Here is a 25,841-nt window from a genome sequence, read left to right as displayed (position 1 = left end):
AAAAGTTAAATGTTGATTAATACTTGAAATCATAAAAATAAAAGAATAATACTTGAAATCATAAAAATAAAAGAATAATACTTGAAATCATAAAAAGAAAAGAATAATACTTAATGAAAACAGTGAAACATAATAAAGGAATTTAGAAATCTGCCTTGTTTATGTCATCATTGTACTTTTTCTCATTTCACTTAAGCAACAACTTCTTTCGATTTTCTGCTGTAAGGTAATTTTATGAAATACAATGTATGAGTACACTCAGGCTTTTGATGTGATTTATTTACAACATGTCATCATAATCGTCCCCTTCATTTTCGTGCATTTCTACCTGGTTCAGTGTTGCATATGCTACAGTGACTGACTGAGTTACTATTCTTTGTACCATGCATTTGCAACATGGGATAATACATATTGACAGGAGACACAGAAGGCCCATGCATGCTATTACTGCAACTAAGAGAACCTTAAACAGATTTATCCATCCCCTGTGAGTATCCAATCTAACCAAGAAGAGTTAGGATCTGGGTGATCATGTGCCATGACATTTTGCAGATTCCGTAGGTTGTTTAATGCTCCCGTTATGTTTGCAGAGTGTATATTATCTGGGATATATGTGCAACAGGTGTTATTCAATAGAACACAAACGCCCCCCGTTGATTCTGTTAGAATATCCAAAGCCATGCGGTTCTGAATTATCATGGCTCGCATAGCGCTCATTTCTGTGTTTTGACCCTCTTCTACTATTATGGAGTTATTTAGAAACAATCCAAATCGATAACTTAAAGTTTCCACGCGCAGCATTAATTTGCCCACACCTAACCAGGGTAAGAGAGATAATAATGTTTTATCATCTTTAGACCAAAGTTTAAATTCATCTGGGACATTTGTTCCCCAAATGGGGTCATGTGGTTTAACATCTATTTCCCTTTTTGACCTCCTATGTGGTATAACTATAGTCTGCTTACTAAGTACCACAGTGTGATCTGATGTGAAAACTGGGGCACATACACCATACCAGCTGGGTGGAAGTACATAATAAGCATTATTACCACATAACCATGCCACCCCTTCTATCCAGTATGTGCCGTTTCCGGGAATATTCCTGTAAGTGTAGAAGTAGTTACATTTCGTAGTATTCCCTACAAAATGAGTATGATTCCCTGTAATATTTTGTCTTATGCAGTGTCGATGGTCGATGGTCTGTTACATATGCTTTGAATGGTTCTGATTTCCCTGTAATGTTGAGAGGTTGCCATTGTTTTCTGTCGCAAGTGCAGTTTTCTGGGTCACAGCTATAATTTAATCTCTGGTCACTGCGCAGTGTAGAATTCACAACGATCTGATTTTCATCTGTCCACATTCCAGAAGTGTTAAATATGAAAGATTGGTTTGGCATAAGAAATAACTTTTTATTTGTGTATCCTATCAGGCCCATTGATATGGCGCAACTTGTCTCGGTGAGGTTCATAGCTTTGACATATATGGTGGGGCCTTGGGAGTGCACGGGCATTATAGAACACACATAACAATCAGTTTTATTTTGAGTTTTAGCTGTGTCATACACATAACGATACCAGTAGTTTTGCAGAAATGGGTGTGTGTCATGTCCTTCCGTCAGTGGTCTGAGATGGGTCCCGTCTGATGTCCATCTCTTCTGGTTCGGTATCGCCTCCTGTAGATCCTGCTTTAGATAGAGAAAGAGTCCTGCTACCAGAATTAAGCTCAGGTTTATCAGTCCTGTCCACATGTTACAGAGAGCCATTTTATAATTGGGTGCAGATCAGCTGTTTTCTTCAAAGGTTTGAGACGCTGGGCCATAGGGGTCCTCCAACTCCTTTGAACCCAGACTTCCTTCTGCTTACCCCGTCGGTTGATCTGGCTCCTGTAACGGCAAAACTGGCTTACAGTGGCTTTTATGGATCCAGGAAGGCCTCTCTGCTATTTTCAGAGCTGTGGGCGTTGTCAGGAGTACTTGAAACGGCCCTTTCCACCAAGGAGTGCTCCAATCCTTCCGGTGGAGTGTCTTAATCAGGACCAGGTCTCCAGGCCTCAGGTCATTCTGTGGGATAGGAGCAGAGATTATCGGCAGACCACTGGACATTTGTTCTTCTTTTGTATGCAACATTTTATTCATCCACTCAGCTAATGAAGTTTCTTGTTGTGCTTTCTCTATTTCATTCATGTCAGAGGGCAGAGAAAACGGTCTGCCATGCACTATTTCTTTGAGAATACAAATTCACATCAGCAACTTGGTGCCACGTGATCTCAGGCTCAGAACACAGTGGGTGGAGCCATACAATGATGTACAGTAGGTGGCAAATGGAGTAAGACCAGTTTGATTTGGAGTTATTCTCATCCATAATTTAACCAGGGTTAGGCATTCGGGCCATGGCCTCCCTGTTTCTTCCATTGTTTTCCTTAATCTTTAACTGAAACCCTAATGCTTTAGAACTTAGTTCTATTACACTATTTACAAAATGAGTTCCATTATCTGACCTTATAATCTGTGGGATACCATATGTGGGGAAGAAATGTGTCACTAGGTTCATCTATTACAACTAGGCAATATTTCTTCCCCCGTGTTTGCAACAAATTATGCATGATCTGCAAAAATTCTTTGCATAGTCAGAAAAATTTACAGTGTAGCATTAATGCTTTACCAGATGTGACATATTCCCCCCTTGACACGTGGGTCTTCCCAATGTGTCACTGTAGCCGCTGTGTTGTATACATTTTTTGGGAGGATTGGTTTATCTTCTATCTGATAGATGTCATCTTTTTTCTGTGCTCCTCTCTTTAGCCAGGCATTTATTTCTGTCTCGGGTGCTGACTGTTGGGCGTCTTTCAGCACGTCTGTGTCTATAAATAGCAAATCTGACATTTTCTCTTTAATAGGTTGAAATGAGTTAGTTCTGTCCCTGATGATGTTTTAAAACCTCTATTTTGCCAAATCTTAGCATGGTGATGTACTGATCCGAAAACGTATTGGCTGTCTGTGTATATAGTAAGTATTTGTCCCTCATGTAATTCACATGCTCTTACTACAGCATATAATTCTGCTGTTTGGGCTGAGCATGTATTGGGTAGAGATTTAGCTTCTATTATCCTATTGATGGTTGTTACTGCATAACCAACTCTATTCTTTCCATATTCATCTTTAGATGCTGAGCCATCTACAAACACAACACATGAATCTGGTATAAGGGTTTGAGAAATATCTTGTCTAGGTTTTGTATCTTCTTCTACCTTTGTTTCACAGGAATGTGGTTTTCCATCTTCTGCAGTAGGTATTAGAGTACTTGGATTTAAAGGGCACATCTTTTTAGAGTTATGTTTGGCTGTGATAATAATAGCGATGTCAGTGTGATATGTCTTGCATGTAGCGTCAGGTGCTTCTCTTAATATTCCTGACTTCAACATATCTTGTATTACTGGCTTAGTACCTTCTTCAGCTTCTGGCTTGAAGGGGTATTGGCGGACTGATAGCCTTTTTTCAGATATTAGTTTAACCTTGTATGGTGGGAACCCCTTTATAACTCCTACATCAGTTGATGATTGGGACCACAGTTCAGGTGGGACAGCAGCTAGGGCAGGATGCATGTTGCTCTCTTTGCTCTCAGCTAAACCCTCTATTTGTCCCTCTGCCTCATCTAAATGTGTCCTTGGATGGACTTTGACTGTCCACGCCAGAATGAGCTTCCAGATTCCTGTATGAGGATCTACCTTTGACAGTGTCAGTGCTGTTCCTGCAGAGGTTTAAAGCCTCTGTTTTTCCAAATTCTTATTATTCTTTTTTATCATATTTTATAAAGTAAGTCCTTATTACATTTAAAAATGAGATCAATATTTTTGGTAGTTGCTATTATTTTAAATAATGCTTGGTTTAGTTCTTATTAAAAATAAAAACTCGCTCACTGATGAACACAAAAAATGAAGGGCATATTATATCTTATAATCTTAGTTTGTCTTACCCAGTTTTATAGATACAACATACAGTTTCAGTCAGCTTTGTATTTAGTTCAAGTAACTAAAGTTTGTTTCAGTTAACTCAAGTTTTCTCTATTTCAGTCCAATCCAGTAATTCTGTTAAGGTTAATTTAATCTTATGTTAAGTTCGAGTGTAATTCGATCATTTTGAACCTGACTGGAAAAAGTCTAAACGTCTGTTAAAATCTTTTTGTTTTACCATAGAGAACTGACCTAATATTATGGTAATGTTGAGGACTCTAATTTTTACATAACATGAAACAGACATTTATTTCACAAAAACAGAAAGTCAAATACAGACATTTGGCCACATGAAAGTTTAAATACCCTGTTTGTAAAAGAATTATGAAAAATTGAAGACGGATCTATGAACTTTCCTATGGTTATCAGTATTTTCAATACAGGTAGAACCTTTGCCATCTTTATATGATTTTTCGAAAAAGATTCTGGAAACCCTATTAAGATATAAATTTGGCAAAGATCATCAGAACATCAGACCTTTATTAGCGCTTTTAAGGTCCCTCAAAGATGCATTACAATGAAATCAGTCATTCCCATTCACACACATTGACACACTACTTACTTATTTCTCTGTCAGAGTAATTTTATTTGCAAACATTTGAACATAATTTGACTTCTATTATTCTTAAAATGCACATTGTTTCCTCATAACCCCTTTTGTTTCCACAAGGTCTGTTTTGAACGCTTCAATTCTTTTTTATTCACCAAGAATCAATAAGGTGGTCTTAGTGGGTCCACCTTAAAGGTGTTATCTGTTGGGTGTCATGTTATCATTGTCAGGTCAGTGAGGTTCATAAGTCAGTCAGAACCTTGGTCATTTGGTTTGTGCACATAATGTGTCATAGATCCAGCCTATGATTAGTCAGCAAAACGTCCACCTATAGGAGAAAAATTGATTGTTAATGAATGAGCTGCATTTCCTAGGAACACTGTCTTCCTCCTGGATGAGCATCACCTGTTGAAAAACTTTCATCATTGTTTGTTTCACATATTCAATCAGATCTTTATATTATACCAGTAGGTGAAGTTGTTAGTATCTCATGTAGACTGACATATACTGTTGCATTTGGAGAGGATCTCAAATTAAATAAACATAGTTAGAGCTTCAATCCAGGTTCATTTTGTGTCTGCAGACTTTAGCCAATTTTTCTTTTTTTTATACATAAAGAGCAAGATGCAAAACATTTTCAAAAGGCAGATTGTGGCAGAATGTAGACAAAACTGCTTATTGATTGACAAAATAACATTCAAGCACACAATCACCATATTAAAAGGCTCTACTTCTAGAGAATCACTAAACTTCTGGGGTCCGGTTTTGGCCCGCGGACCTTGAGTTTGACACATGCAGTGTAGAGTTACAATTTTTTTCAGACCTTTCAGCAGAGACAGGCTTCTGCTGTTTGCAGAAGTTTTATCTTTGTTTTCAGGCAGCTGTATCTCTTTGTCAAGGTCGTTTCACAGAGCTGAAATTTAACTTCTCTCAAAGAGGAAAAATCAAGAATGCACACAATCTGAGCCAAATATGGAATTATTTCCCTGTAAAATGAATCTTTTGCATTTTATCATGATATTGTTGGTAGTATAACACCATAGAATGATTTTTAAAGCACCTGTTTCTCACTAATGCTTGCCTACAAAATCTTTTACTCTCAGATTACTTCTTTAACAACTCCAGTCATTGTTCACTGGGTTGTCCAGCTGGACAGTTTCCATGGTGTCACCTCCTCTTTTAACTTCTTTTACCACGTCCTCTAAAACCACCTCTTAGTCTTTATAATTTGGGGCTACCTTGGTATTCTAAAATGGGATGGGTGGCGGTCCACCCCCTTATTTGTTTTCAGTTAAGCTGAAAGTTTTTTTCTGTGCTTTTCTTAAGGCCTCAGTATTATGGCTATGTCAGTTAAAGGCTGCTCTTATTGTTTTGTTTTTTTTATTCATCTTTTTGTTTTAATCTGTTTATCAACTGTGAGCACTCAGGGACTGAAAAGTCCCCTTTGAAATTATAATCTGGCAAGGTTTTTTTATTGTCTCTTGAATCTTTTGAATGCATAATCTCCAGTTTAAGATCCCCGTGTAGTTTTAGGATTTCAGTGATAATTAAGTTACCTGAAAATCCGTATTTTTATGCCATCGTGTACATATTTCTGTTAAATCAGAGCTTTTTCTCTGTCCCTTCCCCATTGTTCTTTGTTATTTTTCTCTTTTTAGTTTTCATTATTTCTAATTTTAGATCCCCTTGTAATTTTAAGACATCCTTTGTATCTAATTTGCCCAAAAACTCATGTTTTTTTATTTTTTATTCCAACTATGACAGATTCTTATCATTAATTTACTCAGGTTGTCGAAATATAACCAAATCAGAAGATGACACAGATTCGATGCACAGAATTAGATTGAAATGAGGTTTTATTGTTCCAACTTAGGTAGACCTTGATTAGAGTTGTTAGAAGCCAGAGGATGAGGAAGCCCCAAGGATCCGAGCAGAGAGAGAGTGTTCTGGCGGTGGAAATATTTACAGTGCAGATTTCCTGAAGAAGAGTTCCATATGGCGACAGGCAGGCAGACAGATGGGCAGATCGACAGGAAGGCAGGACAACAAGCGATCAGGCAGGCTGACAGAAGTCCACATAACAGAGACTATGTTCCAGCAACAGACTGTGTCAGCAGCTGTCTTAAAAAGCCATGAGCTCATTAGCTGGATGAGTTGCAGCTGAGAACAATGAAGTGCCAGAACCAGCCAGCAGAGATCTCACAGTACCCTCCCCTCAACGATTGCCTCCAGGCAATCCCGAACGTTTCTCCGGATGACGTCTGTAAAAAGATGTAATGAGAGCAGGGTCCAGGATAAGAGAACGAGGTACCCAGGTTCTTTCTTCAGGTCCATATCCAGCCCAATCCACAAGGTACTGAAAACCACGCCCCCTACGTCGAACATCCAGGATACGATTGACCGTGTAAGCTGGATGGTCATCAATGAGACGAACAGGGGGAGGGAGCTTGGTGGGTGGATTCAGGGGACTTTCCGAGACTGGCTTGATCTGTGAAACATGAAAGGTAGGATGAATGTGCATAGAAGCTGGCAACTTGAGTCTCACCGCAGAAGGGTTGATGATCCTTTCTATGACAAAAGGACCGATGAAACGGGGGGCCAACTTTCGAGTAGTATCCTTTAATTTAATATTCTTGGTGGAGAGCCAGACCTTCTGATCAATGCAGTAGACCGGTGCGGTGGAACGGTGACGGTCAGCAAACCTTTTATTCTGTTCCAAAGTGCGTAGAAGTGTCCTCCTGGTCTGACGCCAGATCTTACGACACCTGGAGATATAATGCTGAACAGAGGGGACAACAGTGTCAGATTCAATACTGGGGAATAATGGAGGTAGATAGCCCAGAGAAATCTCAAAGGGAGATAAACCAGTAGCAGAGGAAGTATGAATATTATGGGCATATTCTATCCAAGTGAGATGTCTACACCAGGAAGAAGGGTTGTCATTAATCACACATCTCAATGCTACTTCCAGTTCCTGATTGCATCTCTCAGTCTGCCCATTAGACTGAGGGTGGTAACCAGATGAAAGGCTTACGGTAGCACCAATAGCCCTACAGAACTCCTTCCAGACTTGTGAAATGAACTGCGGGCCTCGGTCAGAGACAATATCCAAGGGCATGCCATGAATACGGAAGACATGAAGAACCAGAAGTTGAGCAGTCTCCAATGCAGACGGAAGCTTAGTTAAGGGAATAAAATGAACAGTCTTAGAGAATCTATCAACAACGGTAAAGATGACTGTGTTTCCGTCAGATGGCGGGAGACCAGTGACGAAGTCAATAGAGATGTGGGACCATGGGCGACTGGGGGTAGACAGAGGTTGAAGAAGACCGGCAGGAGGTTGATTTGAGTTCTTGTTACGGGCACATGTGGAACAAGCTGCGACAAACTCTCTAATGTCGGGATTCATAGTGGGCCACCAGAAATACCTCTTGGTAAAAGTGATCATACGATTAATCCCCGGATGACAGGTAAGTTTATTATTATGAACCCAATCCAGAACTTTATTGATGACAGAGTTCGGAACGAACAGTTTGCCTACAGGACCAGTACCTGGGTCTGGTTCAGATTGTTGTGCCTCCCTGATGTCCTTTTCAATGGCCCAGGTGAGGGCGCCCACAATGCAGGATTCCGGTAAGATGGAAGCTTCAGTCTTGGATTGCTCAGAATGAGAAAATTGGCGAGAGAGAGCGTCGGGCTTGATGTTCTTGGAGCCGGGTCTGTAAGAGATAGAAAAATTAAAACGAGCAAAAAACAGGGACCAACGGGCTTGTCTGGAGTTAAGTCTCTTGGCATTTTGGATGTAAGAGAGGTTTTTATGGTCAGTCCAAATGAGAAAAGGGACTTCCGCCCCCTCTAACCAATGCCGCCACTCCTCAAGCGCCAACTTGATAGCCAGAAGCTCTCGATTTCCCACATCGTAATTCTGCTCTGCTGACGACAAACGACGAGAAAAATAAGCACAAGGATGCACCTTGTTGTCTATAGGAGAACGTTGAGACAAGATGGCCCCTACTCCAATGTCAGAAGCATCAACCTCCACAACGAATTGCGCACTAGGATCAGGATGAGTCAGAATGGGTGCAGAAGAAAATAAAGTTTTCAATTTGCAAAAAGCTTTCTCTGCCTCAGGGGACCAATGGAATGTCTTCAGAGAGGAGGTAACAATAAAAGTGATCTTGGAAGCAGCAGTCGGAAACAGAGAGGGGGAACGACTAAAAGCCAACTCACATTGGAGAGAAAACCCACCAAAATTATTAGGGTTGCCATCAAAAAGTTCAGACGGACGGAAATCAGGTTCTCGGATTCCGGATGAGTGGGTTGTGGGTGGCTGAGGATTCTCAGAACGAACTGGAGGATTGGAAGGAGCGGGTGAGAGTTTGGTTAATATTTCACTTAAGGCATGTACCATACCACCAAGTTCCGTGAGATGGGCATCTGTCGTCCTTTGTTGTTGTAGCAACTGTTGAAGCATGGTCTCAGTGGATTGGAGGCGTTCCCTCCAGGAGGTCTGTTCATCTTCATCTGATTTGTTTTTCGACATGTCTGCTGGCTGGAACATACTATCATTAATTTACTCAGGTTGTCGAAATATAACCAAATCAGAAGATGACACAGATTCGATGCACAGAATTAGATTGAAATGAGGTTTTATTGTTCCAACTTAGGTAGACCTTGATTAGAGTTGTTAGAAGCCAGAGGATGAGGAAGCCCCAAGGATCCGAGCAGAGAGAGAGTGTTCTGGCGGTGGAAATATTTACAGTGCAGATTTCCTGAAGAAGAGTTCCATATGGCGACAGGCAGGCAGACAGATGGGCAGATCGACAGGAAGGCAGGACAACAAGCGATCAGGCAGGCTGACAGAAGTCCACATAACAGAGACTATGTTCCAGCAACAGACTGTGTCAGCAGCTGTCTTAAAAAGCCATGAGCTCATTAGCTGGATGAGTTGCAGCTGAGAACAATGAAGTGCCAGAACCAGCCAGCAGAGATCTCACAATTCTTTTACATAGTTCTCCATAAACTTTACCTCCCCTTCTAAGTCAATTAGTTTACTTTGTTTCTTCCCCATTATGTTTTATGTTAGTTTAATTGTAGTATAAATGTCCCAGATAAAAGGTCACTGGCATGAGACTTTAAGGAGAGGACATTAACACGGCCTTCTACTGCGACTAATTCGCAGCGGTGTTAATTTTCTGGAATGAAATCCGACCTTAATCTCCAAAGTCACCAGTACGTAGTTTTAATCTGGGCAAAATAAAACACAGGACTAGCAGAATCCTGCTGATTCTATTAAAATGCTTAGTCCTCCATACACACACAACACAGTCACACAGTTAGTTTCATGTACCTTGTAATTTTTCTAAGTTAACTTGGTGTTATTTTATGAGCTCAATTTACTCCGTTCTTTTTACTTTTATAGCGCTTATTCTATTCCCTCGCAGGGGAATAACCCTTAGTCGTTTTATTTGGCCCCCTTCTTGGCGGGGCCCTACCTTAATTTGTCACTATTCCTTTCACGGTGGAATAAAACCATACCAATGCAGCGTCCTTACCGGCGACGCACTACCAACGACTGTTAAGTACTTTTCCTATTAACTGTATTTTAAAACTGTCTCACCTCGGAGTTGACTTCTTAGTGACTCTCTGGACCCTGTGAGAGTCACCCCGCGCCGAGGAAGGCGATAACCCACTGGACAGGTGTGAATTCACACACACTGGGACTTTCAGCCACTCCGGCTAATGGAGGCTGTGCAGCGGTGCTTCGCTCGACGTCAGGCTTCCCCCACGGATCCCAGAGTCACTGTTAAAGCAAAGAGAAATAAGGTTATTGAATTAATCCGGCTACGAAGGACCAATAAATGTTAGGTATTATTTAGTCAACTCAGAGGTAAGAACGATACAGTCAGAGTTACTTGCAGCAAGGGTAGCACACTTTGCAGTGCAACTACAAAGTTTTGACACCCTATCTCTTTATTTATATACACAATTCAACAGACAGTTCAGACAGGGCGTATGTGTGTGAGACAGAAAGGAGCCTGGTTCACACAGAGATAACAATAATTCACACACACAGGGAGGAAGGCATAGTGCAGGTGCCTTGCAACACAAAGTTTTTACATGAGTGATAACAAGTTTTTGCACCCATCCAACAATAATATACCAAAGGCAAAACATTTGAAAGTCTAGTTTATCTACCTTAAGCTTTGACCTTAATTTGATTAAAAACCTGTGATTAGAGTAAAAGATTATTGTGGCTGCAAAGTAATCTTTTATTGTACCCCAGACCACAGTGGAAAACATCTTAGGGCAAGATGTGGGAATGTTTTTTATTAGCATCCATGTGTTTATTGTGTTTAATAGTTATTAGAGGAATGGGTAATTCTATTTAGGTGAAAGAGGAAGAGGAGTTCGAAATGCAACCCTCAACGTAAGTCCTAGTGACCTCTCAGGTTTGCATGGGGGTCAACTGTTGTGTGTAAAACACATCCCCAGAAGCTTTCACCCCCTTGACGATGTTGTGGGAGGAGGATAAATGAGCCCATCTGCTTCTAAACCAAATGTTTGCCTCAACGCGATCCAAGATTGTGACCGTGCAAGGAATTGTTTTTGCTAAGTAATGTGGGGAGCCTGTCCCATCTCAGGAAGCACTGAGTGTGCTTGGTATTGGAGGTTTCTGTTATCAGTTCCTGCCCCAGCCCCTAGTGCATGCTTGTACAAGGAACTCTGTTGACTCTGCTCTTTATCCTTTGTGACTTCGAAGGAGCTGACTGCATTCAGTGGAGCGAAAAAGGTTAGTGAATACATACATTCTGTTAATATACATTTTCTGATCTAATACAGTTTGAATGATTACATTTAATTCTCATGTGATTATTTTGCTAACTACCAGTCTTGGTTCCAGAATAAAAGATCCATCAGGAGAGGCAAGGGGTTGTCTTCAATAATGCACAAAAATTAACTAGAAAACAAACTGGTAGCTGTTCTTAGAACTAATAATTAAAAATGTTTGACACTTAGTTTATTCGCATTTAACAATTAAAGTGACAATGTATAAAAAAATTGGGAAAACCTTTTTCTGAGGTACTGTGCAAGTTTTAAAGAAAATAACTGTAAATTATTCATAATAAAAAGTATTGTCCTTTTGTCCAAATATTGACGTGGGTTAATTTTTTTGGTGTGTCATAGACTATTTTTACTGCAATAAAGACCTATATATTGTTTATTATTGCCCTGTATTTTTTGTGTGGTGAAGTCACATCTTTTATTTCTGGCCTTTTTCTACTGATTGTTTCAGTCAGTTATTAAAATGGTATATTTCTCAATCAACTTGCTTACTGGCACTGGGAATTATGAAGAAATCAACAAGAAAACAAGCTGGAATAGTGGTGTGTTCTTTTTTTTAATCCCCGAATGACTGCCAGACATACCATGCAGGCTTTCCAGGAATTAAATTAACTCCGTCTCAAATCAAATGGTTTTCTTTTCGTTTTTATTACAACACCATGGCAGTGTTCAGTTACATCTGCAGAATTCAACGATCAAAACACAGATCAAGATTACTATACTGATCAAGATTTCTAATCATGAATAACCCAGAGATTAAAGTGAAAACACATAAGAAAACATTGACTTAATAATACTAAATAACAATAAAAGCCAGTTTTAACATTAAATGCATTTGCATCATGTTGTTTCTCGTTGGGAATTAAAATAAAACAGCATGTTACTCTCAGTTGACAGTGATATATTCTCTATTTTTAGGGAGTCTGCGACATGAAGTGATGAGCCTGCAGAGAAAAATCCTGCTGCTGCAGCTGGAAAAACTGCAGCTTCAGGTCACCTGTTTGAAAGTGGGGCTTGCCTCCGCTGAATGAAAGAAGTGACTGGGAGATTCTGTTTTTTTGTGATGTACAATTTACATCACAATTTAATTTAATATATAGACAAAATACACCGTTTTAATGGTTTTTGCAGATTTTTTGTAAACTGGTGTTTTATATATTTTATTCTTTTTAATTTCTATGTTTATTCAAATGTTTACATTTCATGTTCTGTACTTTGATCTGTGTTTGCTGTTTCTACAGTGCTTTAAAAAGAAAGTTGTCCTGGATTTGCAGTGGTACTTTCCAGGGTACTTTTGAAAAAAACGGAAATCATATATATTGTGTGGTGTTTGATTTGCAGCATTGACAGAGATACACAGAGCTTGTAAAGTCGAAACTTATACACAGTTAAAACCAAAATTAGTCTTACCACTGGCAGATTTAGATTTAACTGGATTTTTATCAAACCAAAAAGTTGTTGTCTGATTTCAAATGACAAAAGCCTCACTCAAAAGATATGACTATATATAAGGAGCATTGTTTTTATTTATATTTGAACAAAAAATGGAATGTCCAAAATTATTTATACCTTTCTCAATAATTAATGGAAAAGCCTTGTTTGGCATTACAGCAACCAAACATTGTGTATAATTGCTGACCGGCTTTACGCATGTTTCCACTGGTATCTTTGCCCATTCTTTCTTTGGTGATGAATGAGTCTTTGAAGTTTGCCATCATCCTAATCTTTAGCTCCCTCCATAGACTCTTTATCAGTTTCAAGTCTGGTCTCCGGCTGGGCAACTCCAAAACATGAATAGTTTTGACAGCTAATACCATTTTAGCCAAATGTTTTGGGTCATTGTCTTGCTGAAACGTCCAAAGTCGACAAAGACAAAGTTTCTCTGCAGACTGTCTGATGTTGTTGACAATCTTGATATAGTCTTCCTATTCTATGACACCATTTGATTAGCTTGTCTACCCTACTGGCTAAAAACACCCCTAAAAGATTATTTTCCGACCACCATACTTGACCTCGGGGATCTTGTTCTTGGGCCTGAATGCTTTTCCTTTTTTATGCCCAGTGAAGGCTACATCATTATGGACAAACAATTCAATTTATGTTGGCACTCGTATCCCTTAATCTGAGAAGTGGTTTCCTTCTCGGTCTGCATCCATGGTCCTTCCATATTCAGTGTCTGTTGGATTGTCTGACTAAAGATGTTGCCACTAGCATGGCCCACATTCATCATGGTGACCTTGGATGCGATCCATGGATTCTTTTTCACCTCCGGTGCCATCCACCTTACCAGTGCAGGCGTGACTTTTGACTCTGTACCACATTCTGTAAAACATTCCTGGGTGTGGAACATTGTGAATTTTTAATAAAACAATGCATTGTGGCTGCTGAATGTTTAGATATGGCCTTGTAGAATTGTCCTCAGTTGTGCAAAGCCACAGGTGCTCACTGAGCACCTTGGTTCTTTACCATGATTTGTCACAAACCAGCTGTAGATAGCTGTTTTTCACCAGTCAAGATAGTAAAAACTGTTATTAATCAGTTATTAATTCGGATGTGTAGATCAGTGTGGACAAGTTTGATTGTTGTTAAACCTTGTACTTTCCCAAATTTGCAATTAATAAGTTTGAACATGATCCTTTACATAACATATAAGAGAAACATGGAAAATGTTTTTTCTTTTTTCGCTGAACTCTATGGTACATTCATATCTAGACCTCCAACTATCACTACAACTGAAACTAAAAACTAACACTTTCGCTTTAGCTCACCAAATGCGAAACATCTTTCAAAAACCCGAATAATGATTTTCAGTCTGTATTGTTTATTAACAAAAAAAGAAAAAAAAAATGACAATACAGAGAGAGAGCTGAGCCGAAAAGCAAAGCTCTCAATTTACTGGTCGGTCTACGTTCCTACCCTCACCTATGGCCATGAACTTTGGGTCATGACCGAAAGAACGAGATCACGGATACAAGCGGCTGAAATGAGCTTCCTCCGTAGGGTGGCCGGGCACTCCCTTAGAGATAGGGTGAGGAGCTCGGCCATCCGGGAGGAGCTCGGAGTAGAGCCGCTGCTCCTCCACATTGAGAGGAGCCAGTTGAGGTGGCTCGGGCATCTATACCGGATGCCTCCTGGACGCCTTCCTCGGGAGGTGTTCCAGGCACGTCCCACCGGGAGGAGGCCCAGGGGACGGCCCAGGACACGCTGGAGGGACTATGTCTCTCGGCTGGCCTGGGAACGCCTTGGGCTCAACCTGGAGGAGCTGGAGGAGGTGTCTGGAGAGAGGGACGTCTGGGCGTCTCTGCTGAGTCTGCTGCCCCCGCGACCCGGTCCTGGATAAGCGGAAGACGACGAACGAACGAACGAACAATACAACTAAAGAGAAAAAAGAGCTATTATTTTATACCTCTATTTTTTGGTTTAGTGCAAAGTAGTTTCCAAATTTGTTTTTAGTATGATTGAACATGTGCGGCATTCAGGTTACACAAGCTACCTCGAACATTCCCATGATATAGTTAAGAAAACAAGTCAGCTGAATGAACTTTCAGTAAAAATATTATGTTAGTATATCGATTAAAAAGTGCTAACATTTCGAAATCATTGGTAATATTACCGTTGCGTAACAACGGTTAAGCCTACATTTATTACTGTGTCGGCTCCTCAGTTTCCAACATTTCTGTAAGTCAGTTGAAGGAAGCGTGGTAGTCACGTGACTGGGCCCCTTTTAACCAAAACAGAGGCTTCGAGGCGGCTGCGGCGGTTTGTCAACAATCGTAGAAGGTGTGAGACACTGCTAACTTTCTCTTCGTGCTTCGAGCTTCGCCTGCAGCCACACCAAACCATCATCCACCTGTCCGGCAGACAGGCCGTCTCAATGCATAACAGAGGACCGAGAACACCGAGGCGGCCATGGATGCGTACGACTTGTTTAGTAGTTGTAGAAAGGGCGACATTTGTAGAGTCAGGTAACCAGCGGCTTTGTTGACGTTGTTTTGGTTTGCCTCAAACCTGTTTCACAAGCATCTGCTTCATCATGCTGACGCCTGACTTAGCTGTCGTATAAAATATTAGCCCTGTCCTGCTTCGCCTTCTGCTGTTAAACAATGTTTAGCTGAGAAACGTAAGGTTTGCTAACATTAGCACCCCGATGACCCAGGTTTTTCAGGCTAACGTTTGTAGGTCAGCTGCAGTTTACAGATGTTGCAAAGCATCAGATAACATGTGTTCAACAGTATTGAACGTTCATATCTTTTAATATTAGTAAAGCTGCATTTTGCAACAATATGAAGCAGCTGCATCAAGCCTTTATAAGATGCATTTTCACCGCTTTTCACTCTTGTCACTATATTTCAGATTAGCAGCAGAATTTATTTCCCTTGCAAAATAAAATTACTTTATTACAGTTTGTATGGTTTTGTTGGCATCAGATTTCTTATCATAAATGTTTTTTTTTTTGTTTTTTTTTAATGAAAAAACTAAATATACCTTTATCAGAAGTAGGGCTAAAACAATTAATTGGATTAATCGTGATTAATAGATGATTGAAATAATCGTCAACTAATTTAGTAACTGAATAATTGTAACTGGAGTATGCAGACTCTAAAAACATGCCCTTTGCTGAAAGAACAACCCGCTCAGAGCTGTAATTAGAATTGTACAAAAAATGTATACATTTTGCATTTAGGATGAAAAACTGTCTTTGTCTGTAATTATGCTCTATCTAGAACCCCTTAAGTGGTATAGCTGTAGCTTCACTTGGTTGAAATTCTGTAAAAACATCTCCTATGAAGCACCTCTTGCTATCCGGTTTTTAATCGATTCATTGAAAAAAAATAGTTGTCAGATTTGTCGATTGGCTAAATAATAGTTAGTTGCAGGCCTAATCGGAGGCTAAAATAATGACTTTTAGTAACCTGAATATGCTCACACATTAGGCTTTTTGTTCCCTCTAAGGTACCTTGTTGAACAAAGAGATGTGGACCTCAATGTGAGAGATAAATGGGACAGCACGCCTTTGTAAGTATATTGTTTGCAGACTTGCAGTTATTCTGTTTACCAAAAAGCTATTTTAATAAAAAATTCCAAGAAAAAAACAGCTATTTTTTCCTTCAGGTATTATGCCTGCCTCTGTGGCCATGAGGAGCTGGTCCAGTACCTGTTGGCTAGTGGTAAAATTAAGTTTTCACTGTTCGAAGTGACGCTGTCATAATAAAAAGGATATATGATGCAGGATTCTACATTTATGTTTTTTCTGTTATGTTGGCTCACTTTTAGGTGCCAAGTGTGAAGCCAACACGTTTGATGGTGAAAGATGTGTGTACGGCTCCCTGAATGACTCAATCCGACGCCTGCTCAAAGATTACAAGTGTGTCAGCGTCCGGGCCATGCAGCGCAATGACTTTAACTACTTTCTACACATGTAAATGTCAAGTTTTCAGTTATTCTTTTTGGAAAGAAAACTACTGCATCATTACTGCTCGTAAAGGTAAAAAAGCGCAGGATGTTAATATAAAAAAACACTTCTTCTATTTCCCTTTAGGTTGTTAGAGCAAGGTCAGCACAGTGATGTAAAGTTCCTGGTTCATGGACAGATGTTTGCAGCTCACCGATGTCTTCTCAGTGCACGCTCGGAGTACTTCACTGAAATGTTTGAGACAAAATGGAACGAAAAGAGCCTCATAACCCTCAAACACCCCCTGGTAATCAAGCATTTTATTTAAATGAAAAAATTTGTCATAGTCCAATTTAGTAGAATAAATGTTATACTAATAGAAACAAAAGCTGTCTTGATTTTAGATCAATCCTGCAGCCTTTGGAGCAATTCTGCAATATTTCTATACTGGTGAGTGTTTTTTTTTGTTGTTGTTGAATTTTGATACTAAGAAATCAAAGAGCAAATTCAACAGAAAAACAGAAAACAGCATAATAGAGCAGAAGAGACCCCACCTCCCCCAAACACACAAATCCAAAATTCACTTTAAGAGGAAAACAAAACTAATTTGATTCGCCAAAAAGATATTTCATTTTTTTCCTCCCGGTTTCCTTTTAACGACTTGCAATATGGGAGAACAGTCACAATCACCACAGTCAGAAGTGCACCAAAATGAAGGAGAAAACAACAACCAAAATCAACAACAGGAATAAAAAGATAGCAACATATGTTACAAAAAGTTATTTCAAAATGTTACAGGAAGAATGGATATTGATGTAAGTCTGGTGGAGGACTGCAGGCGACTTGCTAAGCAGTGCAAGATGGCAGACCTCATGGAAGAGCTGGAGAATAAATGTAAACAGGTCTATGAATTTGGTAAGAGAGCCCTCGGTCTATATTTACACACTATATTAATACATACATTGTGTATCAGTCCATCATTCAAATTGCTAATACATTTTTTTCCTCTCTGGAGCTTTGATTGAAAGGGTTCCATATGAATTATAATCTGAAATATTCGTTTTGTTCTTCTCCTTTCATTTTGAAGTGTCCAACAAGCCTGGAACCTGTGTCAAAGTTCTTAGCCTGGAGCCTCACACCTGTCAGCTCCAAGAGGAGATGGCCCAGTTGGCAGACTGTGCACTGCCCACTGAGCTAAGAGTAAGAACCTAAACCCGGTGAAATCCTGGACTTTAATACAGAGCAACTATGCTACTACATACACTTTCTTTCTCTTTGCCTCAGGTTGGATTTGGTGAACTTCCTTTTAACAGAGTTGATCTGTTTCCTACTTATCCTGACATCTGCTTCAGAGTAGAGGGTTATGATTTCTTATGTCACAAGGTATGCATTGCAAAGTCCACAAACATATCTCCGACCCTCAAAGCGTTTTCCTTTTAATGTGAGATTTTAATTATTTTCAGGCCTTTTTCTGTGGGCGCAGTGATTATTTTAAGGCCTTATTGGAAGACCACTTCAGCGAGGGCGAGCAGCTGCAGTCCCAGCCCAGCATCCCGGTGATAACTTTGCACAACATCTCCCATGAAGTCTTTATCCACGTCATGTATTACATCTACACTGATGATACAGAGGTGTGTGTGCAGTTTCTGTCAGAAGCTTTTAAAGTGCTAAGAAAAAGTATTTGCCCATTACAGATTTGTTCTCCTTTTGTTAAAGTTGTCAATGTTTCAGAGCAGCAAACTCATTTTATTGCAAAATTAAAAAGAAAAGTTTCTTAGTTTGTAAGGTTTCTTCTTACACATCCAGTCAATGAGTGGATGGTCCTCTGGGTTTGGTAAAAACACAGTGAAGAGCATGATCGCTGGGATTTTAGCATTTTGGCCAACGCAGTTTGAAACCAGCATACAAACCGCTGTATGTGGAAAAGTCAAACCTGGAATAAATTATTCTGCACTGAATAGAAGAAGCTTTAAAACCTTTTTTTGTTGAACCTTTTCCATTCCACTTTAAAACGGAATGTTTCCAATCTATTTTGATACAATACAGTACCCCGGAATCTGTTTTTGCTAGTATTTCAGCAAATAATAAAAAAACAAATGTTTAAAAACAATTTAATAAATTACCATCAATACAGTTATTTAAAAGATTAAACATTGGGTGCTTGTTGAGTTCTTACATTGTCAATAGGAAGTTCCTCATACAACTTTTGTTTTGTATTTAGCTTTAATATCTGTCCTTTTTTCTCTGCTCTTCTTTATTGCTCGGTGCCTGACTGGTTTCTTCTCGTCCAGCTGACGATGGACAGCGTGTTTGATGTGCTGTGCGTGGCTGACATGTATCTGCTTCCGGGGCTGAAACGTCTCTGTGGGAAGACGCTTGCTAAGGCTATTTGTGAGGACAACGTCCTGCACATGTGGAAGACGGCCAAGCTTTTCCGTCTGTCTCGGTTGGAAGATCAGTGCACAGAGTTCATGGCAAAGATAATTGACCGGGTAGGTGTCTTTGTCTCTGCACTGACATTTTTGTGACTCTTATAAGGCTCAATGACCTGAGATTTCAAAGCTGGGTGTTATTTACTGTGGTTATGTAGTTTAAAATGTTCACTCTGTTATTCATTTGCTTACGAGGTCTGGGTTGGGTGCTGGTCATTTTGCCCCTTCAGCATTTTATACTATACTATACTATACTATACTATACTATACTATACTATACTATACTATACTATACTATACTATACTATACTATTTGTAGTTTTGGTTGTTTTTCATTCAACCTTTTTGGGTTTCCAAACTGTCTTCCATAGGAGGTTCATTTTCCCTTGGAAAAATAATATCTACAAGCACGACTTCGATTTATTTTTGTTTGATCAGGCATCATAATTGAAGCGTCTTCAGCACCATGTACTCCCGCAGCACGGGAGACTTGTAAGCTTCCTCCAGATCCACAAAACACATCAAGAATAGAGAACCAAACTCCCATCACTACCTCAGCAGTCCTGCAAGATTAGCCACACGGCTCCTCCTGGATCCAGGGTTCAACAATCCTTGGTGGAGTATTTTAAATAATATTTGCAGGTATAAAAATATTTAAAGCTTAATTATTGACCTTCAGAGCTTCCAGTTGGTTGACTGTCTCCCAGTTGATAAAAACAGGTTAAAGCTGGAGGCACAACTAGCAGAATTTTTCTTAAATAGTTTGGTTTGGTCCCTAAAACGTAATGTTTTCCGAGAGCATCAACACATAATCTATTCTGATGCTACCCTTAAGCTGGAATTTCTGATCTGCAATTGTTTTAAAACTGGTGTTTACATTTCTTATAGCCTGGTGTGGTAAAGCTTCATGGTGTTCTGCTGTGAATAGTGCCAGCAGTCAAAAAAACTAAGCACCTTGTAGACCAGTAATTCTTGTATTCCTCAAGGTAAAATTACAGAGAACTGCAACCTATTCAGTTCCTCATTGGAAAGGCGTGGCTCACTAGACAGAAACAACATTCAACCTGAGCGCACACTAACTGATAATTAAATTAATTCAATGTTTTGTTTGTTTTTTCCTGACATTGTTCGCAGGAGTTATTTGTTGTGTTCTTCCAAGCAGGGCTTGTGGTAAGCATGACTGCTAATGAGTAAATCCTTAATTCTGGTTCAACTAATAAAGCAAAACTGTCCCTAAAAGAAGAACAATAGTTTAGTCAAGTGTGAATGTTTGTCTAGCAGCATTTTAGAGATGATGCAGTGAAACAGAACATTTACTTCTCCTTACTTATTGCTTCTCTTGTTGCTGTTAAAACAGCTTTAGCAAAACACAATAATACCCAAACCCACATTAAAGACTAATATCTAAGGGCGGATTATATATATTCATTGTTGTGTTAGAAAGGTTTTTACAGTGTTAACAGCCTTGAGTCTAGATGATTGTTCTGCTCAGACATGCTCAGTTCCTCCAGATGCATTCTGTGTACCTGTCACACCTGTCCTACACAGTTGGTGGAGCAGGCCGAGTTTGCTGAGATGATAAAGGAGGACGCTGCGTCGCTGGAGGAGCGACAGGAGACGGACTCTGTCCCCCTGGTGGACGACATCCGCTACCACATCGCCAGCAACGTGCAGACATACAGCGACATCGAGGAGGCCAATCAGAAGCTGGAAGCCCTAGAGGAGATGCTTTCCAGCATCAATATTGACTGCTGAGGGGGGTCATCAGGTTCTCCTGTCTGGTGTAGAAATTTCAAGGTCGACTTAAGAGGGAATCTTTTGTGAGGTGAGAATAAAAACATTTACAGCTTTATGTTAATAGGTTTTATTTTATTAACAGAGTTTGGCACCAGATTATTCAAAATGTGAAAGGAGTTAGGTCTGCTGTAGCTTCAGTGTATTCAAAGATGGTTGTTGGCTGTTTTACACTTCTGGAAGAGAGACCAAACAAGAGAAAAGTGATCTGTTATAACCTTGTACTGTTCTTTAAAAGTGACACAAATGACATATTACCAACAGAATATTTTTGCATGACACATGCACGAATTTAACATGATCTACAGCAGCTAGAAATTAAAACTAGCTCATTCCTTTGCTCTTACAAATATACTTTAACCCAACTATGTTCATGTGTATCATGTAAAACAAAAAAAAATATTTTAATCCTTTAAAAAGGCAATACAGAACATAAAATGTTCTAATTCTCACATTTCAGAACAATGTGTTTAAAACATCTTACTTCCCTTTACTTTACTTCCCGTTACATACATTCTGTTCTTCTTTTTATTAAATTGTGTAGTTTTGTGTGTATTTGGAAGTATTTTCTGGCTGCTCTGCACCTCATTGTGTGAATTGTGGGATTCCCTCTGGTATTTTTACACATATCACCCTCTAATCCACTCATGCACTCTGCTTCAGTTAAAAATGGAAGCTCCTTTTTTCCCAGCAAACCAATTTTGCCTTACGTGTGTAGCAAATAAATAAAACAAAGTTGTAAACGGATGTGTCCATTTTTTCAGTTTCAAAAACAAGAACTGGGTGCTGCAGTTTAGGTTTGTTGTGGCATTTCTTTACAGGTTCAGAATTATACATACACCCCCACTAAATGGCAAGTGTTTGAGCCCATCAGCAAGGAACTGGCTTAATTCTTAGTGCATATTTTACCAGTATTATCAGAAATAATAGGGCTCATTTAAAGGTCTTTAAGTTTCTCAGCACTGAGCTGGCTTTTAATTATTGACCACACATTTTTAAAGTTGAGGTCAGGGTCAGTCCACTAGCTAAATGTTCCTCCAAATTTCTGTCAAGGTTTAAATGCATTTTTTCTTGGTTGGCACTGTTTTAGTCCACACTGATGTTAATCTAACTTGATTGTAAAAACGGGGGTTCCAGCATCCTTCAGTTTATGATGGGCTTGAGTCTTAGCGGTTTCTAGGTTTTTCTTGAATATAATGAGCTGCACGGTGGTGCAGTTGGTAGCACTGTTGCCTTGCAGCAAGAAGGTCCTGGGTTCGATTCCCGACCGGGGGTCTTTCTGCATGGAGTTTGCATGTTCTCCCTGTGCATGCGTGGGTTCTCACCGGGTACTCCGGCTTCCTCCCACAGTCCAAAGACATGCCTGTTAGGTTAATTGGTCTCTCTAAATTGCCCTTAAGTGTATGAATGAGTGTGTGCTTGGTTGTTTGTGTGTTGCCCTGCGATGGACTGGCGACCTGTCCAGGGTGTACCCTGCCTCTCGCCCATAGACTGCTGGAGATAGGCACCAGCTCCCCCGCGACCCACTATGGAATAAGCGGTAGAAAATGACTGACTATAATGACCAGTGTCCTTTTCAATGAGGGGGGCAGAAACAGTTGGGTGTTTCAACCAAACAATGATCCAAAACACTCTTTAAAAATGGGTTATTAATAGGTAAACCATGCTAACATTAACCTGTGGAATGGCCCCAACCAGAACCACATTGAAGATTTTAGTTTGTGATGGCTAGAAAAATCACACCGTTTTTTTGTAACTTGCCAAGAGAAATTTATCCTTTATTTATTTAGCTTTATTGCCCAGTTTGTACAGACAAACAAGGAATTTGATTCCAGTACACTTTGCTCTCAGTGAAGATTTTTTATTATATATATTCTTTTAATATATATATATTATAATGGAAATAAAAAATATGTAATGTACATATATACACAATTTGACTTTACAATAGAATAAAACATGAGATCAGTCCAAGTATGCATGGTGTTCTGGACTGTCAAGTGTTCAACAGAGAAACAGCCTGGGGGAAGAAACTGTCTCTGTGGCGGCTGGTTTTAGTAAACAGTGCTCTGTAGCGGCGGCCTGAAGGTAAAACTAAACAGTTTATGTGCAGGGTGTGTGGGGTCTGCAGAGATTTTAGCTGCTCTTTTCCTGACCCTAGACCTGTATAAGTCCTGGATAGAGGAAATGTCAGCCCTGACGATTCTCTCTGCAGACCTGATTGTTCATTTCAGTCTTGACCTGTCCTGTTTTGTGGATGAACCAAACCACACTCAGATGGACAAAGACAGGACACACTGAATTATGGCAGTGTAGAGGATGACCAGCAGTTCCTGTGGAAGGTTGTACTTCTTGAGTTGCCTCAGCAAGTACACTCTCTGCTGGGCCTTCTTCCGAACATTGTCTGCGTGTGAGGACCATCTCTTTTGAGAAATGGTGGTTCCTAGGAACTGGAAGTGGTCCACAGAAGACACAGTGTTGAGGATGGTGAGGGGCATATGTGGAGATGGTGTTCTCCGAAATTATACCATCATATCCCCAGTCTTGACTGGGTTAAGATCCAGGTGGTTCTGCCCACACCGGTGTACCAACCAATAACAGTGGTGTCATCTGCAAACTTCAGGAGTTTCACAGACTGATTCTGAAAAAAGAAACATGGTAAAATGCATCATTATAAAAGTTAAAATGAATAACATTCAGGCCAATAATGACTGTATGTAAACTTTTGAACAGCACTGTATTCTCCGTTGTACAGCTAACACCTAAACCAGAGGTATCCAAACATTTTGTCACTTGGACTAAAATCGTCAAATCAAAAGTATTTGCAGCCCAAAAAAATAATCACCAGAAGTGATTTTGTTTTTTCACCTCCTCAAAAATAGAGTAAGCATGCAGTAAATTCATTATTTTTTAATTAAATTGATAAAGTCGTGAGATGTCTTATAAGAAAAGGGAATCATACACCATTGTAAATTGAAAACCTAAAAGGTATTTTGCACGTTTGGCCTAATGGCATTCAGTTTGTCAATTTCTTTTTGGCTCAACTGAAAAAAATAGGAATATTTTTTGTCTATTCTTAATAAGAAAAGGATTTCTTTGAACATGCTTGCTGTATTTAGCCAAGTTTAATACACTGGTTTACTTATTACTTCTTTACAGTAAAATAAAAGAGAAAGCATAAAGTGTGGTTATTAAAAGATGAATACTTTGTGTTGCACCTAACACTAGAGTAACATTGTAAGGTCTGTTTGTTAGTCATTTGTGTATTGGTTTTTAATCCAAATGTTTTGAGATAACGTGAACTAAGTACCTCAGTCATCCTCATAGTAAATTGTTATGCAGAGAGTATAGACTGTGCATATGTAAGGTTTTTTATACTATAATAATATTTAATCATAAATTTAATTGATATGTGGATGACGTGGATAAACAACTGCTAAAACATGAACCTTATCCTTGTTTCATTCAAAAAGCTGCTATACAGGAGGTCATCTGATAAAATATTGGGCACTGGAGGTTTGTTGATTTTTAGTGTATTCAACATTTATTTGAATTATAAAAGAGAAAAATAACAGTACAGATTTGATTGTATTTGACACAAAGTAGTTTCACCCAAGGTGAGAAGTTCCATATGCAGCCTGAAGATGGCAGCATTTCCTGTTCTCTCTACAAACTCAGTCTTTCGGGCTTCTGAGCTTCCTTTCTTCAGACTGATTGTACTTCAGACTTTACCATTTGCTGGGAACTAACCATTTGTCCAACCAGGTCTCCGACCTCATGGGAATGTGGTCTGAATGGAGCTGTTTTACAGTCATTCATTCTTCACAAATTTACTGCAACATGAAGGAGAGCAGTAAATAAGTCACACAGCATGTCTTTGCTGTAGCTTCAATCTGTATGCATGCTGGCCTGTGTATTTGCTCTAGATTTTGTCACTTGCACCCATGTAGCCCACATCAGTCTCATTCCAAAGACTCTAGGAGGTAATAACAAAGCTGTACATTAGCTTAATAGAGCCCCCTGTGTTAATAGCTCAAATCACAGCAGTGCAGCAGAGCAGCTGTTAGAACAATTCACAGTAAGGTTCAAAACTGTCGCCATCCTTTAGAAAACAAAACTGCTGGCTTTCGGCCTGGCCTGCTGAATGCTTACAAGAAATAAGCTATCCAATTAGTTTTCACCCAGAGATTCCTTCTCAAATGTTTTATAGTTGTTGCTAAGCAACTCACTTTGTTTATACTCTTGGATGGGAAAGTCTGGCCTATTACATCCTGCTTCAGACAAACAGACATTATGCTTCTTAGATGTTGTTCAGTTTCCCTTGAAGAATTTGTTCTTAAGTCAAAGTGGAAAAACGTCACAACTTTAAAAAGAAACCTCAAAATGGACAGTAACTGAGAGTTGTGGAAACTAAAAACTGAAAGTTTAGTTAATTTAGACATGCACTGTAGCTTTTTTCCTGAAATGCAAAAAAAATATCAGTAATACAAAAGTTATTCTGTACATCATGATGTGATGTCACTCACAGCCATAACAGCTTCACCTCTTCTGGGAAAGATTTCCACAAGGTTTTGGAGAGATTCTTCTACAAGTGTATTTGTGAGGTCAGACACTGATGTTGGACAAGAAGAGTTGATACATTCTCCGCTCTCATTCATCCCAAAGGTGTTCAATTGGGTTTAGATCAGGAAAATGTGCTGTCCAGAGAAGTTCTACCAAACTCGCTCATTCAATTCAATTCAATTCAAAAATACTTTATTAATCCCAAAGGGAAATTAAATGTTGTTATAGCTCATATTATGAAGGTTTCCTCAAAGAG

At 39.5% G+C, this 25,841-nt stretch overlaps 1 protein-coding gene across 2 annotated transcripts; it reads left to right on the top strand.

Annotated features, from left to right (window-relative positions):
* The first annotated feature begins 15,101 nt into the window (after positions 1–15,101).
* abtb1 (ankyrin repeat and BTB (POZ) domain containing 1) lies at positions 15,102–21,765 on the top strand. 2 transcript variants are annotated; one of them, XR_007039905.1, is made up of 13 exons: positions 15,102–15,369; positions 16,358–16,420; positions 16,517–16,572; positions 16,679–16,823; positions 16,944–17,103; positions 17,201–17,246; positions 17,595–17,711; positions 17,884–17,996; positions 18,081–18,179; positions 18,260–18,427; positions 19,088–19,288; positions 19,667–19,870; positions 20,777–20,912. XR_007039905.1 is itself a non-coding variant. In XM_047375686.1 (12 exons), the coding sequence occupies exons 1-12, from the start codon at positions 15,314–15,316 to the stop codon at positions 20,981–20,983; spliced, it is 1,431 nt and encodes a 476-aa protein (XP_047231642.1). In that variant the 5' UTR covers positions 15,104–15,313; the 3' UTR covers positions 20,984–21,765. The 2 variants fall into 2 exon arrangements, 1 of the variants encoding a protein (XP_047231642.1); XM_047375686.1 differs by lacking the exon at positions 19,667–19,870 and having other exon boundaries at positions 15,104–15,369; positions 20,777–21,765.
* Positions 21,766–25,841: the final 4,076 nt, after the last annotated feature.

This window comes from Girardinichthys multiradiatus, chromosome 1, assembly GCF_021462225.1.
Source record: "Girardinichthys multiradiatus isolate DD_20200921_A chromosome 1, DD_fGirMul_XY1, whole genome shotgun sequence".
Taxonomy (NCBI): Eukaryota; Metazoa; Chordata; class Actinopteri; order Cyprinodontiformes; family Goodeidae; genus Girardinichthys; species Girardinichthys multiradiatus.
This window is presented reverse-complemented; position numbering and strand designations above follow the sequence as displayed.

Coding starts and splice junctions, on each gene's coding strand:
- abtb1 (XM_047375686.1), top strand. CDS start 15,314: ATGGATGCGTACGACTTGTTTAGTAGTTGTAGAAAGGGCGACATTTGT. Junction 15,370..16,357: donor GGCGACATTTGTAGAGTCAG/GTAACCAGCGGC, acceptor GTTCCCTCTAAG/GTACCTTGTTGAACAAAGAG. Junction 17,712..17,883: donor TAAACAGGTCTATGAATTTG/GTAAGAGAGCCC, acceptor TTCATTTTGAAG/TGTCCAACAAGCCTGGAACC.